Below are 19,148 nucleotides of genomic sequence, written 5' to 3'. Positions count from 1 at the left end.
TCTGACCCGTGCCACTGGGGTTAATTGTGGTTTTATTTTTGATTTATGCCATAGGGGTTAAGTGTGGTCGTAGCATGTTACAGGAGACCATTAAAATTTAAATATTGTGAATATATTTGTTATGTTATTTGAATGCGCAAATTTTGAAGTATGTGATTCCAAATAAAATTACCCAATATTTTATCTTGGCATTTGTAAATGATATTTTGCCCTGAATGTTTTAAGCATGCTTAATCTGGCTGAATGGATGTTAGTTATTTGCTGAGTAGTTGGACTCACCCCTTCCTTCAAATTTTTTCAAGTTGTGATTTGGTCAACCACGCTGGAACTTTGGGGAGTGATGTTTAATTTAGTAGCACTTAAATTGTCTAGGATTTATTTAAATATTATGAATATCGAACTATCTTAATTAGTATTTAGACTTTTATCTTGACTTAGTAGCTTTATGGTTTTGGAGATTTAAATTTGAATATTGTCGAATTATGATATTTGAAAATTCTGTCAACAGATATAGTTTATAAATCACTAAATTCTTCAGGTATATAAGTTTCTTTTAGTAATAGTTTAAGATATATATTTTAGAGCCTTGCATGTCTGTAGGATTATACCTTACAGGTATGCGACGTTTGTCATTTCTCGGGTCTGGGGCGTGACAAGAATGTTTCCCAAGCCTACAATCCTTGCTCCCCCAACATTATCGGATCCAAAATTGACCCTAGCAGAAAAAAAAATGCTTTGTGAAACCCCAAGCATCTATCCACCAATCAATCCCTCAACCCCAGACACCCTCTCCACAGGGTAACCCTTTCCCCTACTCCCGATACTAGTAAAAAGAGGACCAACAGAACCAACAAGACAAAAACATTAAGTTCACCATCTTCTTCATGGAGGGGCTCCAACACAACGAAATATAGCAAGAATCATTCATAATTATTGTAAAGATTGTAAAGATTGACTGATTAGTAAAGATTGTAATAAAAGGAACCTCATTCATAATTCTTTTCTACGTAAAAGTCAATTACAATGTGTTAATGTTAATTATTGTAATTAGTTGGTAAATAAAGTTTTTTAAGTAACTTAAGAAACTAAATAATAATATTTAAATTAATAAAATTTCATATAAAATATTAGTCATGAGATTGCATGGATTTGGATTCCTAAAATCCCACCCATATTCTTCTTTAGAGTTTTATATATTTCTTGTTAGATTGGATTGGGTCAAGTAAAATCAAGTCCATTTGAGTCATCTGAATTCAAGTCCATCACTATATCCATATAAGTAAGAAGACCTTAAAAAAAATAAGAACTTGAATTGCTTTTGAGATATTTTATTTTATCTATGATTTTCTTATAGTAGATTCTTTGCTTTTATATTAAATAACAATGGATGTTATTGAATAAAAAATACAAATTTCCTTTGTAACATAGAAACTTTAGGGACAATTAAGTCTTTCGGAAGCGGTAGGTAACCCTATATACACTTTATTTGTTGAGTTCTTCCGAAGAAAGTTCAAGGTGAAACCCCATACACATCTTTTAACAGACAATAACATCAAAAGAATCTAGAGACAGATCCAAAGGAAGAATCCAAGAAACACGGGGATAAGTTGGTATTTTCTTTTGAATGTTGGCTTTGTCTGTTGATATTATCAGACCAATTTTACTCCTTAGCAGTGATTTTCTTTTGACTATTACTATTTGATAGGATCACATAAATCTTGTTTCTTTTAACAGGAACATGGATTCTAAAGATTTAATCAATTGTTTTCCTAATGAGATCCGTTACCATTGACTCCTTAGGCTATATTTTCTTTCTTTTGATTTTTACTATTTGATTGGATCAGATACTTTCTTTGAAATCTTTTGAGATAATTTTACTATTTGATGGGATCATATTACTATTTTTACTATGTGACATAAATCTTCTATTTTTTTTCTTTTTAACAGGAACATGGATTCTAAAGATTTGATCAGTTGTTTTCCCGATGAGATCCTTTATCTCATCATTACCTTCCTCCCTCTTGAATCAGCTGTCCAAACCACTGTTCTTTCTACTCGATGGAAAGATCTTTGGAAAAAGGCTTTTGTATATGGAAGTATAGAAGATGCTGTTGCTAATGTATTTAGCCTTCTTAATGATTTTGCTGAACTTCGTCCACTAAGAAGTAAGTGGGGATTCCAGTTTAACATTGGACAAGGTAGAGCCCTCTTTGCTGCCATTGCGCCTGATGATGCACTCCACCTTGATTTCTCTACTGGGGAACAAGGATTATCGAGATCATTTGATTGGTTGTTACCGTTGAATCTTCCGGTACGTGACAAATGGCCATTTCCCTACAAAAAAGATAAGCTATTGGAGCTAAATCTCCCATTGCAGCAGTTCAAAATAAAAGCTCTGTATCTAACATCAGTATGCCGCCTTTTCAGTAAGGTGCTTACATCTCTGGTGTCGTATTTACCATTTCTTGAGAGTTTGACTATTGCAAAGTGCAATGGAGTACAATCTTTAGATATAGAAAATGCAGCTAGGCTTCAAAAATTAACTGTCTTGGATTGCCCACAATTAGAATATTTCTGTTTTGGAGGTTCCAGTAGCTTAAAGTCTTTCCACTATCGAGGCAGATTGGTTTCTTTTCGGTTTAAACCGTCCTGCAAATATAATTTTCATCAATCGCTTTCACATTTTTGTGACTGTGGAGTCCAATTAGAAGATGCCATGCTTGATTTCAGACAAGGCCCTCTAACACGATGGACATGGGACTTTGAAATGCCTACCAGTGTTGGTCCTAATGGATTCTACAAAATCTGCAATTGTGGTAGCACCACCTTGTTTCAATGCTGCAAATTAATTCTGGATAGCGTACGTTGTGCTGAATCTCTAACAATGTGCAGATGGCTTTACGAGGCATGTTTCAGTAATTTATCTAAACTCAGTAAAGAAAATTTCAGTTTCATGCTTCTGTACTCCTATCCTCTCATAACTGATTAGTCTTTGATCAGTTTTATTGTGGCCAAACCTTTTTTTTTTTTTTTTTTTTTTTTTAGAAATCATTTTGCAAGAAGTTACCCTCTTCAAGGACAAACCTAGGGTTTTATTTGTTGCTGCTCAAAGAGCTTAGGTGGATTGATTGTTCAGCGGAGAGAGAAAATATCAATGCCCTACTTTGCTTTCTGAAGTTCTGTCATAACTTGGAAAGACTATATGTGACTGTAAGTCTTCCCATTTTCTTGATATACTTTGCATTTTTATGATACTAAGTAGAGTACTTGTGAGAAAAATTGGTATTAGTGGAATATTAGAATGGATTTCTCTTTTATTTGATGACATCAAATCACTTCAATGATAGAACTCACAACAATATATGCAACGATTAATGCACAAATTTGATACTGTTCAAATATCTTAACTTGCAGATTGATCCTAAATGCTATAACTTGCCTAGCACTAAAAGATTCTCAGCTATGATCAATGTTCCTGATTATAAACTCAAAGATCTCAAGTTTGTCAAAGTAGAAGGATGTGCAGATGAGACCACAGAGACTCTCTTTGCAAGGCGGTTGATACCTTTATTTCCAAGGACTCCACTAATTATATCAAAACCATATGGGAGTCGTTTGAGGTGTCTAGTAAAGGTGCCTAAGTTGGAGAAGAAAGGGAAGTATCCTTACAAGTTTAAAGTGGTTGAAAAGCTTCCTGAAATTTACTCTGATCATGTTCATATGAACGTTTAAATTAAGCTCAATAAGCCTTCACTTATGCTTAATTTCATTGTCAAGCAAAATACATTTCTGTATCTTTGAACGCATAAGGACATGATTTCTATTTCTGTTGGATTATTGAGTTTGTCCGGGTAAACGTATTGAATTTCGGACATAGTCATCCTGGTTTGATGACTTGCTTCATGTTAGGTTGTAAGTTTATATTTCTAGAAAAATGCAGAACAAAATCAGCAGGAGCTGATTGAAAAACATGCAGAACAATTGTCATGAAAGCTAAGATTAAAGTTTCAACCTTCTGTAACCATTATGTATACTGATATTGTTTTATATTCACTGATAGCATTATGAAATGGCATGGTTCATAGAGTGGAGTAAGCAAGCCTTCCCAGCCCAAATATTGTATCTTTATCATTGTTGTTGTACATTAGGAGTATATACAACACTATTGAAGGATTTGATATTAGGATACTGAGTGAGGACTAATTGAGGACATGAATAATAAACTCATGACTAAAATTAAATGCAAACAGAGCTATATATATGTATAGATAGATGTATTAACAAATGAATCACACTGTAATTTGCTAATTCTTGAAGTTTCCCTCCAATTTCTAAAACATGGATTATCCGAAGAAAGCTGGTTTTTTCTATGAATCTTGATCCTTATGAAGGCAGTTAAGCCATAGTTTAAGGGGGAATATTTCGTTTGAAAACTTATGTCTTTCTGACCAAACTCAATTTGCTTGCATTATAATTAATCCTGAAAAATAATAAAGGGCTGCAGCAATTGCTTGCCAATTGATCCAATCTTCTTCAAGAAATATATTTAATAAAACTTGAGGGTACCTAACTTGTCTTTTTTCTACTCATGGCTCATTCTTCTTATCATTTAGTATATTCAATTGCATTATGTAGATGGGTGTAGAAGGAGAAAAATTATGATCCAATTACGTGTCTCCATGTGGACTTAATGATATCATAACCATATAATTAATTATTAAATAATTAATTTATCTGTTGGATTATTTCAAAGATACATAGTTGAACTAATTCACCTATATGTCATATATTTATCCCTTGAGAAAATTTGAAAATAATATTTAAATTGGACCAATCAAAATTTAATTATTTGTCATCTAATTTGTCTATAAATAAATCAAGGTAATTTATAAATAATATTCATATTTTTGATCGATCAAAATTTAATTATTGGTCATTTAATTTTCTCTAATAATAAAATAATTTACATTAGAAGCCTTCCCAGCCCAAATATTGTATCTTTATCATTTTTGTTGTACATTAGAAGGAGTATATACAATACTATTGAAGGATTTGATATTAGGATACTAAGTGAAGACTAATTGAGGACTTGAAAAATATTTTTAAAGTCTAGCAATAATAAAAATCATGAATTCATATTACAAGGATTGGATGTGATGGTGGAAATTATTTATCTATAAAGTGCTTCAGCAATATGATAGGATAAAATGACTGATTAGTAAAGATTGCAATGAAAAGAATCTCATTGATAATTCTTTTTTGTGTAAAAGTCAATTACAATGTGTTAATGTTAATTATTGTAATTAGTTGGTAAATAAAATTTTTTAAATAATTTAAAAAATTAAATAATAATATTAAATTAAATAAAATTTCAAATAAAATATTAGTCATGAGATTGCATGGATTTGGATTCTTAAAAATCCCACCCATATTCTTCTTTAGAGTTTTATATATTTCTTGTTATTTATGGATTGGGCTAAGCAAAATCAAGACCATTTGAGTCATCTGAATTCAAGTCCATCACTACATCCATATAAGTAAGAAGACCTTAAAAAAAATAAGAACTTGAATTGCTTTTGAGGTATTTTTCAATTGCTTTTGAGGTATTTTATTTTATCTATGATTCTCTTGTGGTAGATCCTTTGCTTTTAAATAACAATGGATGTTATTGAACAAAAAATACAAATTTCCTTTGTAACGTGGAAACTTTAGGGACAGTTAAGTCTTTCGGAAGCGGCAGCAGGTAACCCTATATATACTTATTTGTTGAGTTCTTCTGAAGAAAGTTCAAGGTGAAACCCCATAGACATCTTTTAACAGATAATAACATCGGAAGAATCCAGAGACAGATCCAAAGGAAGAATCCAAAAAACACTGGAATAAGTTGGTATTTTCTTTTGAATGTTGGATTTGTCTGTTGATATTATGAGACTAATTTTACTCCTTACCAGTGATTTTCTTTTGCCTTTTATTATTTGACAGGATCACATAAATCTTGTTTCTTTTAATAGGGATATGGATTCCAAAGATTTAATCAGTTGTTTTCCAGATGAGATCCTTTACCACATCATTACCTTCCTCCCTCTTGAATCTGCTGTCCAAACCACTCTTCTTTCTACTCGATGGAAAGATCTTTGGAAAAAGGCTTTTGTACATGGAAGCATAGAAGATGCTGTTGCTACTGTATTTAGCCTTCTTAATGATTTTGCTGAACTTCGTCCACCAAGAAGTAAGAGGGGATTCCAGTTTAACATTGGACAAGGTAGAGCCCTCTTTGCTGCCATTGCGCCTAATGATGCACTTCACCTTGATTTCTCTGCTGGGGAACAACGATTGTCGAGATCATTTGATTGGTTGTTACCGTTGAATCTGCCGGCATGCGACAAATGGCCATTTCCCTACAAACATGATAAGCTATTGGAGCTAAATCTCCCATTGCAGCAGTTCAAAATAAAAGCTCTGTATCTAACATCAGTATGCCGCCTTTCCAGTAAGGTGCTTACTTCTCTGGTGTCGTATTTACCATTTCTTGAGAGTTTGACTATTGCAAAGTGTAACGGAGTACAATCTTTAGATATAGAAAATGCAGCTAGGCTTCAAAAATTAACTGTCTTGGATTGCCCACAATTAGAATATTTCTGTTTTGGAGGTTCCAGCTGCTTAAAGTCTTTCCAATATCGAGGCAGATTGGTGTCTTTTCGGTTTAAACCGTCCTGCAAATTTAATTCTTATCACTCGTCGAATGAACATTTTTGTCACTGTGGATTCCACTTGGAAGATGCCATGCTTGATTTCACACAAGGCCCTCTAACACGATGGACATGGGACTTTGACATGCCTTCCAGTGCTGATCCTCCTTATGGATTCTACAAGATCTGCAATTGTGGTAGCGCCACCTTGTTTCAATGCATCAAATTAATTCTGAATAGCATAGTTGCTGTTGAATCTCTAACAATGTGCAGATGGCTTTTCGAGGCATGTTTCAGTAATTTATCTAAACTGTACTCCTATCCTCTCATAACCGATTAATCTTTGATCAGTTTCATCGTGCTAAACTTATTTTCTTCTTTTCTTTTTTGTTATTATTTAGAAATCATTTTGCAAGTTACCCTCTTCAAGTACAGACCTTGGGTTTCGTTTGCCCCAGCTCAAAGAGCTTTGGTGGATTGATTGTTCAATGGAGAGAGACAATATCAATGCCCTACTTTGCTTTCTGAATCTCTGTTCTGAATTGGAAAGACTCTATGTGACTGTAAGTCTTCCCATTTTCTTGAAATACTTTGCATTTTTATGATACAAGTGCTTGTGTGAAAAATTAATACTTCTAGAATGTTAGAATGGATTTCGCTTTTGTTTGATGAGAAATTAAATCACTTCAATGATAGAACTCGCAACAATGCAACTATTAATGCACAAAGTTGATACTCTTCAAATATCTTAACTTGCAGATTGATCCTAAATGCTATAACTTGCCTAGCACTGACAGATTCTCAGCAATGATCAATGTTCCTGATTATAAACTCAATAATCTCAAGTTTGTCAAAGTAGAAGGATGTGCAGATGTCGTAAGGCAGTTGACACCTTTATTTCTAAGGAGTCGTTTGAGGTATGTGGTAAAGGTACCTAACCTGGAGAAGAAACTGAAATATCCTTACAGCTTTAAGCTGGTTGAACAGCTTCCTGAAATTTACTCTGATCATGTTCATATGAACCTTTAAATTAAGCTCAATAAATTTTCACTTATGCTTAATTTCATTATCAAGAAGAAGAAAGCAAAATACATTTCTGTATGATTTCTTTTTCTGTTGGATTATTGAGTTTGTCCAGGAAAACGTTTTGAATTTTGGACATAATTATCCTAGTTTCATGTTTCTGGAAAAATTGCAGAACAAAATCAACCGGAGTAGATTGAAAAACATGCAGAGTAATTGTCATGAAAATGTGCCAAAAGAAATGCAAATTAAGATTAAAGTTTCAACCTTCTGTAACTGTTATGTATACTGATACTGTTTTATATTCACTGATAGCTTGGTGAAATGGTATGGTTCATAGAGTGGAGTAAACAGAGCTATATATGTATTAACAGATGAATCACATGGTAATGCGCTAATCCTTGAAGTTCCCCTCCACTTACCAAAGCATGGATTATCCGAAGAAAGCTGGTTTTTCAATGAACCTTGATCCTTATGAAGGCAGTTAAGCCATAGTTTAATGGGGTTCGTTTGAAAACTTTTGTCTCTCTGACCAAACTCAATTTACTTGCATTATAATTAATCCTGGAAAATAATAAGGGGCTGCAGCAATTGCTTGTCAATTGGCCCAATCTTCTTCAAGAAATATAATTAATAAAAACTTAAGGGTACCTAACTTGTCTTTTTTCCACTCATGGCTCATTCTTCTTGCATTATGTAGATGGATTCTCAAGGAATATTCAATTAGTTTTTTCAAATTATAACATTCAGTCTTCAAAATAGTTTGCCAGTGGCTTATCTGATGAACTTCTTTGCCAAGCATCATTATTCATGACCTTCCCGCCTTTGGAATCTCCGGTAAGCTATACTGACAAGATTTTTTCTGGCATTAAATTTTAATATATCTGATAAGGGAATATAACACCTTTCTTATCCTTTTTAATTTATATGATCAATTTCTTGCACAAATTCCTAAACAAAATTCTTGTTTACTCCAATTCTAGCATGACTTTGGAATGGCATAATAGTTATTGGGTAGGTATTAAAACAACTGCTTTTCAAAAAAGTATGAAACTCTACCAGTAATTGATTTTTTTTAAGGGAATTAGACAACTCTTGTCTTTCTTGTTTGTTGAAAATAAAGCTTCATTGCCAACAGGAACAATAAATCCTGGAGAAAGAAACAAAGGATTCCTGAAAAAAAAAACAGGGGCAAGAAACAAGAAAACACAAAGTCCAGGAAGAACAGAACAAACAATAAAACAACCGAGTTCTAATAACAAACCACAGTCAATAGCCTTTTGATGGAGGATGGATGGAAAAAATATATATATAGTCATTCCCCATATATATGGTCAAACCACAAACTGAAAAAATATTGATGAAAATATGGGAAAGAAGAGAAGAATCAAGAAGAGTAATCAATTGAAACAGGGGCATGATCCAGATGGTAATATCCCAAGAAACACAGCAAGGTAAGAACTGTTATTATTTTCTTCTCAACTTTCACTGTTGATTCGGTTCCAGCGACTGGAAGGTGGAAGCCTTTTTAGATCAATCTTGTATTTGAACAGGGATTCGGACGTGGCTGATTTAATCAGTAGTTTACATGATGAAATCCTTCACCAAATTATACCCTTATTCCTTCATAAATGGAGGCATCAAGAAAAGGAGCATGCTCCTGATAACTTAACAAGAAAAATTGCCAAGTGAGAACTTTTCTATTTATTTTCTTTGGAATTTTATTAGTTTCGGTTATGATCAGACAAATATTTTGAACACATTATGACAGACATGATCGATGTTGTTTTTTGAACAGTAATTTGGATCCTAATGATTTCATCAGTCGTCTACCTGACAACATCCTTTACCACATCATTTCCTTCCTCCCTTTTCAATCTGCTGTCAGAACCACGTTTCTTTCTACTCAGTGGAAAGACCTTTGGAAAGAAGCTTTGTGGCTTCTGTCCATGATGTAACAATGGAAGATGCTGTTACTGCTATATCCAGCTTTGTTGACGATTGTGAACAAGATCGACCAAGAAATAAGTGGGGGTTCAAATTCGAGTTGGGCCATGGTAGAGTCTTCTTAGCTGCTATTGCGCCCAATAATTCACTGTAACTTGATTTCTCTGCTGGTAAACAAGAATTCCCAAGGCCATTTGATTGGTTGTTGAAGCTGAATCTTGCACCTCGTTACCATTGGCCATCTCGTTGGTATGGACTTGGTTGGATGCTGGAGGAACCATCTTGCAATACAAAGAAATTAAAATCTTTGTATCTAATATCAGTAAGCTATCCTTCTAAGGAGGCGGTTTCATCTATGGTGTCGAGTTTCCCATTTCTCGAAAGCCTGACTATCGCAAAATGCAATGGATTACGATCTTTGCAAATAAAAGATGCTAGAGAGCTTCTTAAATTAGTTGTCTTGGACTGTCCCCAATTAGAATCTGTCAGGTTTGAGGGTTCCAACTTAACGTCTTTCCAATATAGGGGCAGATTGGTGTTATTTGAGTCTGAACTTTCCTCTAATGATGATCGTCCTATATTTCCCAATTGGTCTCTGTCTCCCTTCAAGTTCCAACTGAATGATGCCATGCTTGATTTCAGACAAGGCCCTCCTATATATAATGGCATCAATTGTGATTGCTTCAGATTAATCCTCGAAAGCATTAAAAATGTTAACTCTCTAACACTATGTAGATGGGTTTTCGAGGTATGTTCCAGCAATTTATCCACTCTCAAAATGATTTTTTCAGGCTTCTGTACTCCTAAATACTCATGACTCAAACTTTGATCAATTTTATTTGCAGGCATTGATCTCCTTGGTGTTATCATCTCTAAGTAGAGACAGTGAGTTTCGTTTAGACGGGCTGACAGAGCTGTGGTGGATTGATTATTCAACGGACAGAGACAATTTTAATTCCCTACTCACCTTTCTTAAACTCTGTCCTTGTTTGGAAAGACTTTATCTGACTGTAAGTCATTCCATTTTCATGATACAAGTAGATTTTTACTTGGTGAACAATTGAATGATTGTGATGGTAGGAACTCACAGCAATGCTACCATTAATTACTCTTCATCACACTTGCAGATTGATCCTGAAAGCTATAACATGGGAAGCACAAAGCAGCGCTCAGCTAAAGTCAATGGACTCAGAAAACTCAATCATCTCAAGCTGCTGAAACTTGAAGGATTTGCAAATGGAAACAAGGAGATTTTGTTTGCAAAGCGGTTGAGACCTTTTTTCAGAATGAAACCGGTGATCCTAGCTAAGTCGAAGGGGACTTGTAGGGACTTGTTTGCGCCGTCTGGTTAAAGTACTTGAGCTGGAAAAAGAAGGGATGGATCCTTTCAAGTTTAAAGAGGTTAAAAATTTCCGTGAAACATGTCATGATCATGCTCATATGAAGTTCTAACTGTCTCATATAATTAATTTCCCTGTCAAGAAGTGGAAAACATAAGTTTAGGTTTGTAGCATTGGATTTACACCAAGAAATTTGTCTACAAAAGCCCTTCTGATTTTTGGACAGAGTATACTCTGACTCCTATTCCAATATCCCTTGTATAGCCTTTATTATTGCAACAGAGATTAAGAAAAATTGTTTTATTTATTTTTTTGCTGCTATGCAATTGTGGTTGGGAGGCTACTATTTTTGATGAAAACTTATAAAGATAAGAAGCTTTGCCAATTAAAGGTGAGTGTTATTGAATCATTGTTTCAGGAAAGAAGGCTTTGGCTTAATCAATTAGAAATTACATCTGGTTGGGAAGGTAATGGAAGAATGGAGGTCAAACATCATATAAAATCTAGTCAGTTCTCGTACTCCAAAAACCTGAGGAAAAAGGAAAGAATAAAGAGGTTACATTCAGGTGTAAAAAATTGGGTTAGTAGGTGAGAATAGAAAATTTGATTTGGAAACAAACCCATGACTTAAATTACATTGATTTAATCAAAATTATATGAATCACCAATGATAGGTGAAGTAGAGGCAGAGTACCAGAGACATTCCTTTCAGGATTCAATTCTCTTCCATGCTTACAAAATAATGAAATTTAAGCTACTGACAAAAGTTTTCTTGTAATAAACTGTATTGCGTAAAAATGGGAATGTAACAGTTTTCTTATCTTTATAGAGATATATGTCTGGCTTAGCTACCTAAACAAAGGTGAAAAGAGATAATTAACTTATTATATGGGAAAATGACTTTGTGACAACAAAGTCAATTCACATTGCTTTCATTCTAAGTCTAATAGAAGAGGCAACCCTATATATACTTTATTTGTTGAGTTCTTTCCTGGAAACCCCATATATATCTTTGAATAGGCAACTAACATCTCAGTATTTTCTTTTGAAAATACTATTAATTTTGCAAACCTCTGAAAGCTGAAGAAAAGATGGGAAAGAAGAGTATGATGAAGAAGAAGAGTCCAGAGACAGAACATGATCCAGATGACAACCAAAGGAAAACTGCAAAGGAACAACTGTCAGTATTTTCTTTTGGATGTTATTTTTGTATGTTGACATTATCAGGCCAATTTTACTCCATTCTCTTATGATAGCACAAGAAAACACTGGTATATCTTTTTTTGACTTTTACTATTTGATAGGATCAGAATATTTTCCTTGAATTCCTTGTGAGATAAATCTTGTTTTTTTACAGGAATATGGATCCTAAAGATTTCATCAGTTGTTTCCCCGATGAGATCCTCTGTCACATCATTACCTTCCTCCCTTTTGAATCTGCTGTCCAAACCACTTTTCTTTCTACTCGATGGAAAGATCTTTGGAAAAAGGCCCGTGTACTACATGGTACCATTGAAGATGCTGTAGTTACCATATTGAGCCTTCTTAATGATTTAGCTGACCTTCATCCACCAAGAAATAAGTGGGGGTTCCAGTTTAACTTTGGCCATGGCAGAGCCCTCTTTGCTGCCATTGCACCAAATAATACACTTCATCTTGATTTCTCCGCTAGGGAACATAAACTGTCAAAGTCATTTGATTGGTTGTTACCGTTGAATCTTCCAAAGCGTGATAAATGGCCATTTCCTTACAAATATGAGAAGATATTGGAGCTAAATACCCCATTACCTACTGATCAGCAGTTCAAAATAAAAGCTCTATACTTAATATCAGTATGCCGCCTTTCCAGCAAGGCGCTTACTTCTATGGTGTCATATTTACCATTTCTTGAGAGTTTGACTATTGCAAAGTGTAATGGAGTACAATCTTTAGATATAGAAAATGCTGCTAGGCTTCAAAAATTAACTGTCATGGATTGCCCACAATTAGAATATCTCTGTTTTGGAGGCTCTTGTTTAAAGTCTTTCCAATATCGAGGCAGATTAGTGTGTTTTCGGTTTAATGTGTTCTGTAATTGTAATTCTTATCGCTCGTGGCTTTCATGTGTGCATCACCGTGGACTATACTTGGAAGATGCCATGCTTGATTTCAGACAAGGCCCTCTAACACATTGGACATGGGACTTTAAAAAGCCTTCCTCCTATACTCATTATTATGGATTATACAAGGGAAGCTGCAATTGTGGCTGCACCACCTTGTTTCAATGCTTCAAATCCATTTTGGAAAGCACAGATGGTGTTGAATCTCTAACACTATGTAGATGGCTTTTCGAGGCATGTTTCAGTAATTTATCTAAACTCAGTAATCAAATTTTCAGTTTCATGCTTCTGTTCTCGATCTTTGATCAGTTTTATTGTGCTAAACTTATTTTCTTCAGTTTTTTTTTTTTTAATTTAGAAATCATTTTGCAAGAAGTTACCTTCTTCAAGCATAGACTTTGAGTTTTGTTTCAACGAGCTCAAAGAGCTTTGGTGGATTGATTGTTCAATGGAGAGAGGAAATATCAATGCACTACTTTGCTTTCTGAAGCACTGTCCTAACTTGGAAAAACTCTATGTGACTGTAAGTCTTGCCATTTTCTTGATATGTTTTGCATTTTTATGATACAAGCACAGTGCTGCTGAGAAAAATTGGTGCTATAGTGGAATATTAGAATGGATTTCACTTTAGTTTGATGAGAAATTAAATCACTTGAACGATAAAACTCGTAACAATGTAACGATTAATGCACAAATTTGATGTTCTTCAAACATCTTAACTTGCAGATTGATCCTAAATGCTATGACTTGCCTAGTACTGAAAAATTCTCCGCCATATTCGCTGGTTCTGATAAACTCAATAATCTCAAGTTTGTCAAACTAAAAGGATGTGCAGATGAGACCAAAGAGATGTTCTTGGCAAGGCGGTTAATACCTTTGTTCCTAAGAACTCCACTAATTATATCAAAACAAGATGGGAGGTGTTTGAGGTATTTGCTAAAAGTGCCTAAGCTGGAAAAGAAAGGGAAGTATCCTTACAAGTTTAAAATGGTTGAAAAGCCTCCTGAAATTTATCCTGATCATGTTCATACGAACCTTTAAATTAAGCTCAAAAAGTTTTCACTTATGCTTAATTTAATTGCCAAGAAGAAAAAAGCAAAATTCAGGTTTGTAACTTTGAACTCATAAGGACATGGTTTCTATTTCTGTTAGATTATTGAGTTTGTCCAGGAAAACATTTTGATGTTGGACATGGTTATAGTTTATGACTTGTTTCATGTTAAGCTCATATTTCTAGCTTTCTTTTATAATTGCTTATTAAAAAAACAAATGCAGAACAAAATCAGCCCGACCAAATTGAAAACCATGCAGAATAATCGCCATGAAAGGGTGCCAAAAGAAACAAGTCATGCAAGCTAAGATTAAAGTTTCAACCTTGTGTAACCATTATGTATGCTGAAAAAGTTTTATATTTATCAAACAATTACATTAATTCAATCAAAATTATATGAATCACCCATGCCAGGTCCAGTAGAGGCAGAGTACTAGACACATTCCTTTTAGGATTCGGTTCTCTTCCATGTTACAAAAGAATGAAATTTAAGCTACTGACAAGAATAACAGAAATCATTTGCATGTAAAATTTATCAACAGAAGTGTAAAATCTTTACAAATAAAAAGAGCTAGAGGGCTTGATAAATTAGCTGTCCTGGAAAGCAGTTGAATCCTTTATTCAGAATGAGGTCACAGATCTTCACTAAGTCTAAGGGGGCTTGTTTGCGGCTACTGGTTAAAGTATCTAAGCTGGCAAATGAAGGGATCAGGGATGCATACCAGTTTGAAGAGGTTAAAAATGTCCATGAAATTTGTCCTGACCATGATCATATGAAGTTCTAACGGTCTCATACATTTTATTTCTTTGTCAAGTAGAGGCAGAGTACTAGAGACATTCCTTTCAGGATTCAACAATTCTCTTACATCTTACAAAAGAATGAAATTTAAGCTACTGACCAGTGTTTTCTGGCAAGAAATTGTATTACTGAAACAATGGGAATATAAAAGTTTTCATATCTTTATAGAGATATATATGTCTCGCTTAGCTACCTAAACAAATATGAAAAGAGATAAATAAATTAGTACTTCTGGAAAAGCAACCCTATATAAGTTCAGAGTCAAAACCATCTCTATATATAAGGCAACTAACATCTCCAGTATTTGACTAGATATTTGTATTAAAGTATTTGTATTAAAGTATTTGACTAGAAAATAAAAAGAAGTAAACTTTTATGATTGATGATTTGACTAGTTAAAAGTATTTGTATTAAAGAGTTTTCGATACTTTTGTAATATTTTATTATTTGTCATTTTTTTCATTACTTTTATCATCTTTAGTTATGATTTGAACAACTAATCTCTTAAAATTTTAATAACAATTAATTGTCTTTCCAAAGAAAAAAAGAAAAGGCAATAACGGTTTCTAACGAACTCAATATTTCTACAAAATTCGTACTGTTATCTTTCATAAAAAATTAAAAGGTATCATATTACACTAATTATTTTCTTTTTGGATAAGGAAGGTTGGTGATTTCTTATTCATGATTCACTGATTGCTGCAATCTGATACATGTTAGTTCAACTTGTATAACATGAAAGTTATGTGATAAAATGATTTTGATAAACATATTGCTTGCGCTTATATGCCAGAATAAAACTGAAGAGGTTTACTATCATTGACTTACATTTCCTGTTGATTTGGCTGCCTTTTTCTTCTTCTTCTTCTTCTTTTTTTGCTGAATCAGGAACAATTTTATTGAATATGAATGATTGATACAAAATCTGATCAACTGAAAGAGATCATATTAAAGCGTACAAGAGCACACCATGAGGAGAGAACTGAAACAACACCCAATACAGCAAAGAAACAACACCCTACAACAAAAACCATAAGAAACAACAAAATTGAAACAACACCCGAGACCCAAATATGATAAGTTGTCTATAGCAATAGAACTCATGATTTGTGATAACAATCATAATATTTGAATCATAAGGAATTTATTTAGGTACATTAGATTCAAGGGCTGATTGTGAACAAGAAAGGAAAATGTAAATAACTTAAACTAGAACATAAAAACATGCAATGAGAACATCCCTACACATAGCACACTTAGACAGACAGTACTGAAACTGTTATACGCATAGCTGTTTTTCTAAGGGAAAAAAGCAGTGGGGTTGTTATCCCCAAATGGGAGCACCAAACCCTGTCCCACGTCCTCTGATGGATGCATCAGCTCCTCGATCATCTGTTGCCAATCCTCTGTTTCCGTGCTCCCCTCACATTCTGGACTCTCCGCTTGCACCTTCTCTCCACTCTTCAGCATCGCTTCTGGTGTTGCCATTGTTGCTGATGCTGTTGCTACAGACCCTTGGGAATGAGACGCCTTGGTAAGCGTATCAATCCCCTTGTCAATACCCTCCAGGTTTTGCTCGAGCAGCCACCCAAGGTCATTCAAATCCATCATGTTCAAGCTCTCCAACCCTTGTCCAGCCAGGCATTGGAACATGACTTGTGTGATCTCTTTCTCACGATTGTCCTTAGACTGTCTCTGGAGCTGTTGGTTGGCGTTTGCAATCCTTTGCCTAAGGAAACTCTCTTGGTTCATCATCCTTGTGCTTTGATCCATTGTAGGCATCTTCTTAAACTCCGAGAGCACACTTTGGGCTCCCTCAGGGGATGGCCAAACCACAGGTTGAGTGTCATAAGGACTGTAGATAATCACACAAGCTTCTATCCCACAAAGGGTACTCAATTCGCTCGCCTTCTTCAACAGACCCTCCTTTCTTATCCTGAAGGTAGCTTTCCTCGCAGAATCATCGGTGATGTAGGAAAACTTCTCCTTCCTAGGAGTCATGGCTGCCTAGAAAGCAAAGAATTGGAATTGAAAGCTTTCTATGCACTTTTTACCCAAACAGCCTATGCTATATATAGAGATGAAGGGATCCCATTGTTCTTATCTCAAGATTATAGGGAGTGAAAATTTGCTCAAAACAATGCAATTATAGCTGTAATGGATATGAAGAGATCTTGGTCTCAGGATATCAAAGCTGTCACGTTACAAACAAAATCCAATTTGACAAGTTGGTTGGAATTGGGCTGGCTTCTCTTACATAAGACATGATGAGTCTTGTTTCCATGATAGGATCTAGCATGAATCATAAAATGTTTTTTGGTTTTATTCATCCATTCATATACATTTGGTATTTTGTTTATTTTATTGCTAATTTTGATAATTACAGATCACACATTTAAGTGTGGTAATTAAGAAAGTACAAGAAGATCTATGATGTCAATCCCATAATGCAAAAAAAATGCTCTTGTTCAGACAGAAATTACACATGCAGAAAAATGTTTAATTGTTCCTTGTCAATAGGATGGTTTAAGGAGCAATCATTCGTGTTTTAATTTGATATGTGCGTATGCGGCGCTTAGGAAATTTTGATCCCATAATCCATTATGGAATGTAACTAGTATCAAAGAGTTATGTTAGAGTTCTGTCATTAGATTAAACAAGATTAGTCCATTCCATCAAATTTAGATACCTCATCTATAGCACGAATAACGGAAAGTTAGATTATTAATATATAACATTAGATAAGAATTAATTAATAGATAATACTTTTTTAGTGAGTTTTCTTTTTTTCCCCATTTAAATAAATTTTTCTTTTTAATTTCAGAAAGTAAAAAGTATGTTTGAAATGTAGAAAAAGTTTTTTTTTTTTAGAAAAAAGGGTTAAAAAATGATATAATTTTGAAACAATCAAAGATACATAAATAGTATGTAGCATATTCCAATTACAATTTTTGCAACTTAATTATTCTAATATATTAATAAGGAATGTAAGGTGGTGTATTATTTTATTAAAATGGTAAGAGGATGGGTGTTTAGATTTTTGTATAATCAAAACATATTTTGCTCTTTCTTAATTTACACCAACATTTTATGTTTGTGTAGGCATTGTGTAGGTAGACAGGGTTTTTGCTATAGTAGACTTTTAAATTGAGCTATTTTGTTTAATTTTATTTTGATTTGTTTTTCATCGCTGAACCAAAATCTTTGAGCTAATAATTTTTCTAATTTTCAAAATTTCCCAAACTTCAAAAAAGCAAATCCAAATTAATATGTTGTTTATCCAATATTATTTTAAAAAATCTCATAAAAATTTTAAAAAACAAAAAGGCCGAGATTCGATTAGCAAAGGGGAAATCTAACTAGGCTAGACTATTAGTAATAGAAACGAAAGAATTGTAATGGTCAACTTATGACTGATGGGTTGACAAGAATAAAAGTATCTCATAGTAAAGATTTTTCTACATTTTGTAATACTTATTATCTGTTAGGTTTTTTCATTATTTTTTTTCGTTTTTAGCTATAATTTGAAAAACTGATCTTTTAAAAATTTAACAAAATTTCATTAGCTTTCCAAAAAATAAAATGAAAAGAAACAAGATAACGGTTATTAACTAATTCTGTGTTTCTATAAATATGTATTGTTATCTTCTATTAAAAATTAAAAAGATTCATATTTCATTAAATTTTTTTTTATAATTGAGAAAAAGGAGATTTGAACCTTACTTTTTAGACAGAAGAATAATGCACCAACCAATAAACCAAATACTCAAATACTCATATTTCATTAATTATTTTCATTTTGAAAAAAAAAAGGTTGACGATTTCTTATCCGTGACTCACTCACTGCTTCAATTCAATACATGTTAGTACTACTTTTTCTTGGTTTCTTCACAACATATATTGCCCACTCTTCAACCTTTAGACATGACATTAATGTTTAATTTACCCCTACTCTTCAACCTTGAGCTGAATAATCAAAGGTGGTTCTTAATTTTCATTCTCTTCTGCATTCAAATTTATTGCTAATTTTATTCATATCCAAAGAACCGAACCAAACCAATCCTTAATCATGAAATTTTTCGCTTAGCTAATGTATATATATAATTTCCAATATTTTTATGATTTCTATTGCAATGCACTGCTCTGAGCCCAAGGTATTGGCCTTGTCGAGAGGAAGATGAGAGTCAAGCTGTGGTCTAT

At 33.7% G+C, this 19,148-nt stretch overlaps 4 protein-coding genes and 1 pseudogene across 4 annotated transcripts; 4 read left to right on the top strand and 1 right to left on the bottom strand.

Annotated features, from left to right (window-relative positions):
* LOC18586125 (F-box protein At2g39490) lies at window positions 1,952-3,732 on the top strand. Its single transcript, XM_018128763.1, has 3 exons — window positions 1,952-2,905; window positions 3,046-3,210; window positions 3,415-3,732. Exons 1-3 carry the CDS (start codon window positions 1,952-1,954, stop codon window positions 3,730-3,732), a joined length of 1,437 nt encoding a protein of 478 aa, XP_017984252.1.
* Window positions 6,016-7,718, top strand: LOC18586124 (F-box protein At2g39490). Its single transcript, XM_018128762.1, has 3 exons — window positions 6,016-6,975; window positions 7,091-7,252; window positions 7,449-7,718. The coding sequence occupies exons 1-3, from the start codon at window positions 6,016-6,018 to the stop codon at window positions 7,716-7,718; spliced, it is 1,392 nt and encodes a 463-aa protein (XP_017984251.1).
* Window positions 9,076-11,073, top strand: LOC18586123 (annotated as a pseudogene).
* LOC18586122 (F-box protein At2g39490) lies at window positions 12,139-14,283 on the top strand. Its single transcript, XM_018129013.1, has 4 exons — window positions 12,139-12,270; window positions 12,357-13,332; window positions 13,457-13,621; window positions 13,825-14,283. The coding sequence occupies exons 2-4, from the start codon at window positions 12,361-12,363 to the stop codon at window positions 14,137-14,139; spliced, it is 1,452 nt and encodes a 483-aa protein (XP_017984502.1). The 5' UTR covers window positions 12,139-12,270; window positions 12,357-12,360; the 3' UTR covers window positions 14,140-14,283.
* Window positions 16,023-16,966, bottom strand: LOC18586121 (agamous-like MADS-box protein AGL80). Its single transcript, XM_007009312.2, has one exon. The coding sequence runs from the start codon at window positions 16,947-16,949 to the stop codon at window positions 16,248-16,250; it is 702 nt and encodes a 233-aa protein (XP_007009374.2). The 5' UTR covers window positions 16,950-16,966; the 3' UTR covers window positions 16,023-16,247.

The sequence above is a fragment of the Theobroma cacao genome, chromosome 10 (assembly GCF_000208745.1).
Source record: "Theobroma cacao cultivar B97-61/B2 chromosome 10, Criollo_cocoa_genome_V2, whole genome shotgun sequence".
Taxonomy (NCBI): domain Eukaryota; kingdom Viridiplantae; phylum Streptophyta; class Magnoliopsida; order Malvales; family Malvaceae; genus Theobroma; species Theobroma cacao.
The sequence above is the reverse complement of the archived record's forward strand: the minus strand, read 5'-3'. Positions and strand labels throughout refer to the sequence as shown.

Coding starts and splice junctions, on each gene's coding strand:
- LOC18586122 (XM_018129013.1), top strand. CDS start 12,361: ATGGATCCTAAAGATTTCATCAGTTGTTTCCCCGATGAGATCCTCTGT. Junction 13,333..13,456: donor TATGTAGATGGCTTTTCGAG/GCATGTTTCAGT, acceptor TTTTTAATTTAG/AAATCATTTTGCAAGAAGTT. Junction 13,622..13,824: donor TGGAAAAACTCTATGTGACT/GTAAGTCTTGCC, acceptor CTTAACTTGCAG/ATTGATCCTAAATGCTATGA.
- LOC18586121 (XM_007009312.2), bottom strand. CDS start 16,949: ATGACTCCTAGGAAGGAGAAGTTTTCCTACATCACCGATGATTCTGCG.
- LOC18586124 (XM_018128762.1), top strand. CDS start 6,016: ATGGATTCCAAAGATTTAATCAGTTGTTTTCCAGATGAGATCCTTTAC. Junction 6,976..7,090: donor TGTGCAGATGGCTTTTCGAG/GCATGTTTCAGT, acceptor GTTATTATTTAG/AAATCATTTTGCAAGTTACC. Junction 7,253..7,448: donor TGGAAAGACTCTATGTGACT/GTAAGTCTTCCC, acceptor CTTAACTTGCAG/ATTGATCCTAAATGCTATAA.
- LOC18586125 (XM_018128763.1), top strand. CDS start 1,952: ATGGATTCTAAAGATTTGATCAGTTGTTTTCCCGATGAGATCCTTTAT. Junction 2,906..3,045: donor TGTGCAGATGGCTTTACGAG/GCATGTTTCAGT, acceptor TTTTTTTTTTAG/AAATCATTTTGCAAGAAGTT. Junction 3,211..3,414: donor TGGAAAGACTATATGTGACT/GTAAGTCTTCCC, acceptor CTTAACTTGCAG/ATTGATCCTAAATGCTATAA.